We start from the raw sequence: 12392 nt of genomic DNA on the forward strand, positions 1-12392 counted from the left end.
AAGAATTGGTGTTTATTATAATTGCCACCAATTGAGGCGAATCCTAAAGATAGATCTATGGGCCTTGACAAGCCCCAGTCAGAGAATTTGAACTGCTTTAGTACTTCGACCTTATATGTTTGGGGATATTCTAGATGCATTTTGTTAATGTCGGTTACCAGGTGTTCAATCCATATGAATGAATTTTAAACACTTGCGAGTGTATGATTATTGAATAAATGAAATCTTGTGGTCTATTAAAATTATGGAAATGATTGTTTATGATAAACCAATGAACTCACCAACCTTTTGGTTGACACTTGAAAGCATGTTTATTCTCGGGTATTAAAGAAATCTTCCGCTGTGCATTTGCTCATATTAGAGATATTACTTGGAGTCATTCATGACATATTTCAAAAAGACATTGCATTCGAGTCGTCGAGTTCATCAAGATTATTACTAAGTCAATTATAGTTGGATATATTATGAAATGGTATGCATGTCGTCAACTTTCGATGTAATGAAAGTTTGTCTTTTAAAAACGAATGCAATGGTTGTAAAATATATCATATAGAGGTCAAGTACCTCACGATGTAACCAAATGTAATGTATTCGTCCAGATGGATTAGAACGGGTCACTACAGGTGGTATCAGAGTGGTGGTCTTAGCGAACCAGGTCTTGCATTAGTGTTTCTAACTGATAGCTGTTTAGATGCATTAGTGGGTCTGGACTTCGACCGTGTCTGCATGTCAAAAGTTTTGCTTATCATTTTGTGTCGAAAATTACCTGCTATTCTTAGTCTAGACACATCTTACTGCATTGATTGCATGAATAGTGTATAGACAAAATTCATATCTTAGTGTATCTGCTAAATCATATCTTAGCGTATCTGTTACTGTAAACCTTGCCTGACATATTCCTTAAATTTATCCATAATCTACGGGATCTTCTGTACTACAGATAGGTATTCTATGTAATTAGAATATCATCCGATATCCGAAAATCATTTCATATCGAAAACCCTTTATCTAACCATACAAATTGGAACTCGCCAATAGTTCAAGTCCCTCGGATTCTGACATGGAGTCCCACTCAAGGTCCGAAAGCAGTGTGACCAAAATGGACCAACCAATCAGTCATCATCTATTCTGGATGAATTGGGGATGGGTTCGTAGTCTACTTAATCACTAGAGACAAGAAGAAGGTGATCCCTTTCACCCACCTTATTGCCCTCTCAACGAGGAACCTGAAGCACTTATCGGCGAACCTATCCGAAACACCATTTTCAGTATATATATATATATATATATATATATATATATATATATATATATATATATATATATATATATATATATTCTCGATACGATTATATTCTATCCAAAATTCTAAACCTTATTCATCCGCTCGTTCCAACCGACAATCATCCCGGAGTAATAGCAGAAGTCACCGAGCTTCGCGCCCGAGTTGTAACCTTGGAAAATATGGTGCAAAACGTACCAGCTTCAACAACAGCACCAGCAACAACAGTCCCACCAACATCAACATCTGCATCCCACACCTCGACATCACAATCTATACCTCGAGCATCAACGTCGTATGTACCATAGATACCAAGGAGTACTAATAAAAATCAACGATGACGTATTGATTCATAACTTCATTGGAGAACTATTAGGTGGCAATTATGTAATCTCTAAAGTTTTAGAGATTATTTATTCTAGTTCCAACCGAAAGTCAAATGAGTTTAATATCATATTAATTCATTAAATCCATGATTATATCTGAAGAAAATATATATGTATATATATTTTCATAAAGATTGTAATTAAAAATTCTTTCGTACAAACTGTTAATGGTGAAAATATTTTAACGAGTAGGTAATACCCGAGGAATATTTAGATTTCACATTAATAAGTACACTGTATATTCATTCAAATCTGATTCAACAGTCATTTACTATCTTACTTACATCCACCGATATACGTATCCGTTCACCGCAGAATAACCATTTTCATTCAATTTCATATTTGGATTTTGATCTATCAGAATCCAAAAAGTGGCATAATGAAGAAAACATTGGACAAAAAAATAAAATTTGTTAGAAACAGACAAATTAACTATGAGAAATTTTGTTAAGAATTCACGCTAACAAAATCCTAGCTAACTGTTCCTAGCTAACTGTTAATTTCGTATTATATTTTATTTATCACAATTTAATTATCGCAATTTATTTATCGCAATTTTAATTCTCGCAATTTTATTTTTCGTCATTTAATTTCTGTTTTTTATTTTACGCACTTTAAATATCGGGACACGTATACAATGTTTTGACATATCATATTGACGTCATCTATATATATTATTTGGAATAACCGTAGACAATCTATATGCAGTAATGCTTGAGTTAGCTATACAGGGTTGAGGTTGATTCTAAATAATATATATACTTTGAGTTGTGATCGAGTCTGAGACTTGTATACAATGGGTCACGACGTGTATTAATTAATTCGAATAAAATATATTAAACTATATATGAATTATTGAACTGCTAACTGTGGACTGCTAACATTGGACAATTAAAATGAATTAAAATATTGATTATAACATATGAAACTAAACGTTTCTTCAAGTTTTCCACTTAATTTCATCTTAAACAATCTTTTGTATCTTGACGATTACAATCTACGTTCAAATCCTTCGAAATTCTCGAAACACCTCGGATTGATAACCAATGATTCAGTTATGATAACGTTGAATGCTGATGAATCAGCAAAACTGCAGATGGTCTTAATCTCCAAAAGTTTGATGATAAAGAATGGAGTGTTGGGAACGCATGATAGAAAATTTAGTACTGAAAAACGGATTGAGCAAACCATGAAAGAGACCAAGGACAAATACAAGGACCAAACCCTATATTCTAAGAATCCAGGTAATTCTGGATCCGATGAAATCTTTAGAGAATATCTTGCTCCGAAGTCATGTTAAAATCTTGCGGAAATTTTTTTTCATCAACCTTCGATCTTAGAAATTTCAAAATATCGTCATAAATATCTTCGATATTTCCGAAAATATATTCATAAATATTCTTGCCTGAAATTATCTATATCTTCGTGCTATCTGTGTTACATCATAAAAGAAACTATTTTAGTTTCTATCTTTCTATAAAATTTGAGTTTAAATTATGAATGATTTCTGGAGAAGTGTTGGGAATTGAAGCATGAGTTAGTATAATATAATGACGTCAGGCCAACGTGATTATATTACAGTAAGTCATGCTGAGTTTCTAATAAAATGTGATGATGGTTCACAGTAGATCATACCATCATCATGTGTCATGTTACATAACTCTTTCATTCTGATTAACTTCTAAACATATCAAGAAAATATATTCTTGATAGTTCTATTCTCAGTGATTCTGGTAATTTGATAAATCAAATCGTGCTATTACGTTCTTTCTTATTTAGAACATTAAGTTCATTCAAAACTCCATACTTACGAATTCTGGACCATCACTCACTTTACTAGAGGTCGAGAAGAGAATAAAAAGGCAAAGAGCTCCAAAATATAAGAGAAAATATAAAGTCCAATAACAACACGAAGGTTATAAACCGTGAATATCAATGCGTATAGCAATATAAAGACAATGGAGAAAGAAAAATACTATAACCCCAAGGTAATAGTAGAAGTTAACAGAATCCTCTGTTGGAAGTTGGAAAAGGAGAATGATTGATGCGACAGTCAGGATAAGGACAAGGATCAGAACTGGGTTAAGCATTGTTACAATATTTAGAAGTATGGATTAAGGAAGAAAGTATAGGAATAGTGAGAATAATGAAACGGTAGTGGTTAATTTATAGTGAAAATATCGGACAGAGCAATCAAGGCAGATCATCGCATTTAATCAAAGAGAATTCTAATTTCCTTAATTACCGAAGAATCAAATCTTATTATGAATATTTTCTATTCCTTTAATTCCAGAAATCAACCATGACTGCATCAAAAGTTAAGACGAATCTCTATTTTCTCATTTCACTATTTCGTGATAGCTTCACTCGTACTCTTCGAGTAACCAAATTGTTTTATCCATATTACTCTATGATGATAAAAACTTTATTTATCAACTCATATTCATCATGAAAACACTTTTATTGTTAGCCATGACGACCACGCTCAAATTTCGGGATGAAATTTCTTTAACGGGTAGGTAATGTGACGACCTGGAAAATTTCGACTAATTTTAAACCAAACTCTCGATACGATATTATATTTTTGATGCGATAAGAAAAGTCTGATAGGTTGAGTCTCAAAAATTTTGAACTATTTTCGTACATTCATTTGACCTTCGACCATTCCCGACGATTCACGAACTACTATTTGTAAATAGATACATATATATTTAATATATATATATATATATATATATATATATATATATATATATATATATATATATATAATAATAATTTGATATAATATTTGAAATAGTATATGATTAAATTTTGGAAAATATTATGCGATGTAATGAAAACTATTATCATAAATATATATATATATATATATATATATATATATATATATATATATATATATATATATATATATATATATATATATATATGTATATATATATATATATATATATATATATTGTTTGTTAAAAATTATATAACATATACTTATGTGGTAAACTTGTTATTTAAAAACTGATTATATATATAGAGAGAGAAAATGGTATATGAATGATTTTGAGCTTAAATAGTAAACGTCTGTATCACTCGGTTGACATTTCGTTAGTGTTCATATAGAGATAATATATATATACGAAGGATTAAGATAAAAGTTGGACTGTAAATTGATTACGAAGATTTTAGATTTGTTAAAAATATTTTTACCTTTTTAAGTTTAAATATTAGCACTCCATACATATAAATTTGAACAGAAAATGAATAATTATCGAACCTTTTTGATCAGCTTCCAAACAGTTAATGACTGAAATAATTAAATTTATTTAAACTAAAAATTTGGGATTTTTAGAACACCTTTATACGTTAACTGTTTAGCAATGGATACGATATAGCCTTCCGGGATAAACTGTCAGTATAATAGACAAAGGAGTGGCGGCTTCCGATTGATAAATATATCTATTTTTCCACATGATCTTATATTTAACTATATTATATATACACATACTGTTTAACACTGTAACATGATTATTATTATTTTCCGTGTTTTGTTCCTCCACCCACTAGACCTTATATATGATATACACACATATTGATATTAAGAATCCATCACACCTTTCTCTCTTCTATATTCTCAACCGAAATAACCTTCATCTACTCTTCTTCTTCTCCTCCTTCTTCATTTATAATCACCACCATGAGCCACCTAGTGTTTACTGTTTTTGCAACCCATCTCAACCGCCACCCTACCTTCGTTGGACCACCAAAAACCGCCACCCTGTACCACCAATTGCCGCCACCTCCATCTCCTTATAACACTACCTATGATCTTATGTTTTTACGTGATCTACTTTGATCAAACAACCACTCTAAACCAAATAAATGCACTGCTACTGCTCGGTTCGATCTCCACCACAAAACCCAAACCCACATGGACGTTACAGCTTTTCGAAGGCCAAATCATCATCAAAACTAAAACCCATATGCTATTGTAACTGTTAGGAATCACTTTCAAACGCCATTACTACCTTTATTTGGCTTCTGTGTAAATCGAACCACAACAACCACCTTCACTTCATCACCCATGAACAACCACCCACTTCATTACTAATGCTACCGCTATATCTGTTTCCTGTTACAACCGTCACCCTACAACACCACAAAACCACCATTTTCGATCATCACTTCACGGTCAAGACCACCACCCTACATCACCTCTGATCACCGCCATCTTCAACCAAGAATAACCACAACTCACCATCAAAGGTTGTTGTTCAATCTTTTTGTTTTTCTATTACGATTACCATCACCACTTTCGTTGAAATAACCACGTCTATAACCTTCGTCATGCTACTTCCGTGAAATGGCTGCTACAGTAGTTTTGCTGCTGTAAACAACCACCACCTTCCACTGTCGATAACCATTATCATGCTAGCTATCTTTGAGAACCACCACAAACAACTGTACTTCTTTGATTACTATCTGTTTCTGTTCCTAATAAAATAACAAAGATGATGATTGAGTTGTTGTCTTATTTCCATACTAACCTCACCACCACAGTTCCATTGAGTGTAATTACAAATAAATGAATAAAGAATCTAGTAGTTAAACGGACTTTTAAATTTGTAAGACCCAGCAAATTGATTTTTTTAGTGGGCTGTCATATATCCTATCTTCTAAATTGGGCCGATTAATGCAATTGGGTCAAATGATATTTTTTTTCTTTCTCTTGGGCTTGTGAGGAAAATGGGGCCATAAGTTATAAGCTCTTGTACCTGTTTTTTGAATTCTAATCGACAACTAGGTGCATGATAGGGACGATGATGATAATGAGTAGTATGATGGTGATACGGTTATAATGACGAGATATTGATGATGATGGAGATCGAATGGTGATGTAAGTCGAAGATGAAATTGAAGAGGGTGATAGGTATGATATAATGATGATGATGTATATTACATGATCATGATAAAGATGATATATGGTTAGGACGTACGATGGGTGATAATGATAATGAAGATAAATATGATTTGAAGATGATGGTGTTATAATAATAATAATGATTCCATGGTAATGATGTTATGTGACGATTAGATAATGATAAGTCGATGTTATTAGACGATTCAGTGAAGGAAATGAAATGATGATGATCGAGATGATGAACGGGTTATGTTATGATAAGCATGATGATGTCGTGGTCAAGAAGATATATGATATATGATATATGATATATGATATATGATAATGAATAATGATACTCAAAATAATAAGTTAATGATGATGACGATCGGTTAAGATATTGATGATTATTATTGATGATCGTGAGGTTATGATTTATGTTGATGAATCGAAGACGTTTAGGTTGTTATCGAGTTAGCGGGACGTCGCGGGTTCAAACCCGGACTTGGGCATTTTTTTGGGTTACTCCTTTGAGGTAGTTACTTATCTATTCATTTATTTATTAATATTATTATCTTATTATTATTATTATTATTATTATTATTATTATTATTATTATTATTATTATTATTATTATTATTATTATTATTATTATTATTATTATTATTATTATTATTATTATTATTATTAATATTATTAAACTAACACCAAATAATAAAATTATGATTATTATTATTATTATTATCATTAGTATTAATAGGATTATCAAGATTATTGTTATTACTATTATTATTATTATTATTATTTTTATCATAAGTATTAGTATTATTATTAGTAGTATTATTATCATTATAGTTATTAATATAAAAATTAGTATTATTATTATTAGTAAAATCATTATTTTTATAGTTATTATTATTAGTATTCATTATTATTATTATTGAAAGTAACATTTTTATAAAAGTTATCATTTTTATTATTATAACTATTATTATTAATACTATAGGATGAAACAACTTTTTATTTATTATTATCAATATTATTATATCAAATAACTATTAGTTATATAAAACCATATTTAATACATATGACATAACTATATTAATATTTTATTAATAAATGTAATTTATTAGGTTATTAATAAAATACATAATTAAAATAACAAATTAAATCACTAATAATATATAAATTTGTTCGATTACCATTACATGTGTTAATATATATATATATATATATATATATATAAATGATATAGGTTCGTGAATCTGAGGCCAACATTGCATTTGTTCAATGCCGTCATATGTATTTTTACTACGAAATACAGTATAGTGAGTTTCATTTGCTCACTTTTTAAATGCTTTTGTAATATATATATATTTTTGGGACTGAGAATACACGCGCTTTTATAAATACTTTACGAAATAGACACAAGTAATCGAAACTACATTCTATGGTTGAATCGTTATACCGGATATCACCCTTGTTAAACTTGGTAGCCTAAGAATTGGTGTTTATTATAATTGCCCCCAACTGATGCGAATCCTAAAGATAGATCTATGGGCCTTGACAAGCCCCAGTCAGAGAATTTGAACTGCTTTAGTATTTCAACTTTATATGTTTGGGGATATTCTACATGCATTTTGTTAATGTCAGTTACCAGGTGTTCAATCCATATGAATGAATTTTAAACACTTGCGAGTGTATGATTATTGAATAAATAAATCTTGTGGTCTATTAAAATTATGGAAATAATTGTTTATGATAAACTAATGAACTCACAAACATTTTGGTTGACACTTGAAAGCATGTTTATTCTCAGGTATTAAAGAAATCTTCCGCTTTGCATTTGCTCATATTAGAGATATTACTTGGAGTCATTCATGACATATTTCAAAAAGACGTTGCATTCGAGTCGTCGAGTTCATCAAGATTATTACTAAGTCAATTATAGTTGAATATATTATGAAATGGTATGCATGCCGTCAACTTTCGATGTAATAAAAGTTTGTCTTTAAAAACGAATGCAATGGTTGTAAAATGTATCATATAGAGGTCAAGTACCTCGCGATGTAACCAAATGTAATGTATTCGTCCAGATGGATTAGGACGGGTCACTACATAATACATTAGGGTTTGATGCAATATTTTGTTACTTTTTAGGTTTCATTTTCAATATCATCGTTAGGAGAGTATGACTATTTTTTATTTACGTTTTACTTCAACACCAAATATAATTATTTAAACAGGTCATCTGCCTCATATGAAATATTATTTGCATATCATTATGTTCATGATATTAAAATACTCATATTTTAAAACTCAAAATACATATTAACAAAAAAAAAAAAGTGATACACTTATATAAAAAAATAGTCCTAACCAAAATATGACTAAACTTAGAATTTTCTTTTTGTATTTTTTAGCACTTATCAAAATTTACTAATATTCACCTATACTTAGAAGTAATTGAAACAATTTTGGGCTAATCATTTACATTCCTTAAATTCGAAGCCCATTTTAATAAGTTTTGAGCCCAGTATGAAATACGAGGATCCAATATAAGCCGTTTTTGTTCCTTTTTTATTTTTTTTAGGTATCACAAATATATCAAATCATTCATACGCCGATTGGCTCTTCATCTCCGATTCAGGTTCATCATCCGTATTTATTTATTTTATCATAATTTATATGTTAATGTCTCTGTTAGATTATGAGTGTCGTTATACTTATCTGTAGTGTTGATAATTATAATTAAAAATATTTAAAAGATGGGTACCCTAAAAATTATTAGTACCAACCATTAACATCGAGTCTGTAACTTTCTGTTATTTTGTTATGTAAACATTACTAATTTAATGTAAACTTCATTTTATGTACTTTGTTTCTGAACTTGCGTTACACATGACACTAAATTGATATCTACATAAACCTAAAAGTTTAAGTATCTGATACATATAGAATGCATTTTTACATTAAGTGGATACATTTACTTTAATGTATTCAATTTTTATTGATTTTTAAAATTTATATCAAATTAGCATGAAATCCCTAAAATTTAAATATTAACAACAAAATGTTAATGTTCAACTGGAATTCAAAGACTATGTTAGCTTCAAAAGTTCCAAAATCTTCTTTTATTACTATAGTTGAATATAATGCATCCACTACTCAGGTATGATTAAAATATATTGTACTGCTAAAATTTAATAAATTCATTAACAAGATTTTATATTATTTAGTTTATCTTGAAATAAATAAATTTTGTTGCTTGAAGGCTTTTCCTGCACACTGGGTTAAATATTATTACACAAATTCCACTCCTGAAGGACCAGTATATATTCGCACCCCCAATGGTTACTGTGCTGCTGTACACATTGATTGTGTTGGTGATAAACTTTGTTTTGGTTCTGGATGGTCCACAGTTATGGCAGACTTGTTGTTGGAACCAAATGACATCCTTTGTTTTACAGTCATTGACCAATACAATTTTGAGATTTTAATGTTTGGAAGAGATGACTGTCAAAAAAATGTTCCAGCGACGCAGGATCCTATGTTTGCCAAATGTTTTTCGGATGAAGATTGCAAAGAACTGGTAATTTTTTATGTACTTCAACTTTTAATAATGATTATGTGTATGTATATGTATATATAAAGTTATATCAGTTTTGTTTTAAAATATATATCGTTTAAATCATTTATATATATATATATATGATAATTAATTTGTTATGTTAATTATGGAGAATTCCACCAAAATGGATTCAAAATCAGTCATCTAAATATCCAAATCAACATGTTATGTGGATAAACACGGATAGTGGTTTTCATCAAAGGGTTAGCATTACAACTAAAGGAAAGAAAGTATCTTTTACTTATGGTTTGTCCTACATTATTCAACAACTTAACTTTCATCCTCTAGACTTGCTTATTTTCAAGAGAGTTGATGTTGGTGCTTTTCAGCTATATGTCTATTGTCCAAACTGTATTCACAGGAGCATTACAGCATCTTTATATGATCAACTTCCCAATGATATTGGTCCGCATCCTAGACCGAACGCTGAGAATGAAATTCAGCAACTCTTTCGACCACTATCCGAAATAATCCCATATCAACATACTGTTATATCAAACAATCTCTCATTCAATCCTATTTCAAAATTGATTGAAACTCCTCCATGCTCAATTCCAATTAAAAAGGCAAAATGTTTGGTAAATTTCTTCTATTTTATAATTATTAGTAAATACATTTATTTTTTATTGTTATATATTTTTATAATTTTTAGTTTACTAACAAAATTTTGCATCAATCATTTACTTAGTCATTTAATACATTATGTATTGTGATTTGTTGCCTCAATTGATTATATATTTGTTCTCTTCAATACAGAGGATTCCTGCAGATTTGTATTCTCTTCCCGTATTTTCTAATCGTTCGATTGTCAATGTTATCAATCTTGATGGAAGTTCTTACCAATGGAAGTTTATAGCTGAAGGAAATAAAAAAAAGAAAGTTTGCTATTTCAGCTGGATGGAGTTACTTTCAACAAAAAAATGATTTGAATGATGGAGATCATTGCATTGTGACATACAATCATGAACAGCAAGCTTTTATTGTGAAGGATATTAAAAGGGTGTGAAAGCCGTAATGTGGTTTATGATACAAGATTAAAGATTAATATCTATTATGTAGCCTAAAACTTTTTGCATTCTTATATCAAAGTAATTGCAAACGATGATTTGATTTCTGTTTTTTCCTATATGTTTACTTCTATAAAATCCTATTTTTTCTAAACTTATGAATGTAAATTTTGATTTCTGCAGTTGAGGTTCCACGAATATTATAACAGATAAATCACAATTCTTAGTACTAACAGTAAAAAAAAAATCGAAATTATAAATTCATATACATATATTAATACCCATATTAACTGATGCACAAAATATTATTTAGCATAATTTATACAGTAAATATAGGAAAACACATACAAAATCTTTTATCTTTATTTCATTAGTAGCATAAAAAAGAAAATAAGTTAGTCAACCCCTTAATTTTAGGCTAATTGGTTAACCACATTTAATTTTCAAATTTGTTCCAAAAATAATAAACAATAGAAGTTATTAGCTCTAACCTCTATTCAATATTCATTTCTGCAGATTATCAAATACACTATTACGAATTAAAAACTGCATACATCAACGATTGAATCATCTCTAATGATCGTTCTCTTCCATTAATCAAGTTCACAGGTCAGTAACTATGTAACAATATGTAACCTTAATATTGAAGAGACATGTTACCACCATGCTAAACAAATAGTTTTCATCCATTTTTGTGTATAATAATTTATTGAAAGCAATTTTAGTATTTATGTTACCACTACCATGAATCCGGTGTTGATAAGTGAGGTGCAGGTTGAAGATAAGATGCAAGAAAACTCATCCAACAATAGCAAAGGAAAAAACGACCTGTAAGACCCGAATATTTTATTGTACTTATGTGTGTATAAGTTATTCAAGTTGTGGGGTTTAGGTTGTATTTAATTAAAAGGCAAAAGCAGCTGAACTGGGCATTTGGCGCGCCGCGCCATTACGGGCTGACAGCTCACTTTGTTTTTAATCAAGATATTTTGAGGGCATTTTGGTAAAACCACTTAAGGTCCGACTTTAAGGCTTGGGATCAGTTTTGGTGAGCCCCATTACTCCATTTTCACCCACTTTATCATCATCCATTAATTCTAGTGAGAGAGAGTGATTCAAGAGTGAGAAAGCTCCATTTAAGGAAGAAGAAGCTCATTTCGGGTTAGAGCTTGGGTATTAAAGTTGTCCA

The 12392-nt window shown here is 30.0% G+C and overlaps 1 protein-coding gene across 3 annotated transcripts; it reads left to right on the forward strand.

Annotated features, from left to right (window-relative positions):
* The first annotated feature begins 9168 nt into the window (after positions 1-9168).
* On the forward strand, positions 9169-11338 carry LOC139850389 (uncharacterized). 3 transcript variants are annotated; one of them, XR_011760016.1, is made up of 5 exons: positions 9169-9214; positions 9655-9737; positions 9840-10157; positions 10558-10774; positions 10953-11338. XR_011760016.1 is itself a non-coding variant. In XM_071839970.1 (4 exons), the coding sequence occupies exons 2-4, from the start codon at positions 9669-9671 to the stop codon at positions 11118-11120; spliced, it is 555 nt and encodes a 184-aa protein (XP_071696071.1). In that variant the 5' UTR covers positions 9169-9214; positions 9655-9668; the 3' UTR covers positions 11121-11338. The 3 variants fall into 3 exon arrangements, 2 of the variants coding, with proteins under 2 accessions (XP_071696071.1, XP_071696072.1); XM_071839970.1 differs by lacking the exon at positions 10558-10774; XM_071839971.1 differs by lacking the exon at positions 9169-9214.
* Positions 11339-12392: the final 1054 nt, after the last annotated feature.

Source organism: Rutidosis leptorrhynchoides, chromosome 5 (genome assembly GCF_046630445.1).
Source record: "Rutidosis leptorrhynchoides isolate AG116_Rl617_1_P2 chromosome 5, CSIRO_AGI_Rlap_v1, whole genome shotgun sequence".
In the NCBI taxonomy this organism is placed as follows: Eukaryota; Viridiplantae; Streptophyta; class Magnoliopsida; order Asterales; family Asteraceae; genus Rutidosis; species Rutidosis leptorrhynchoides.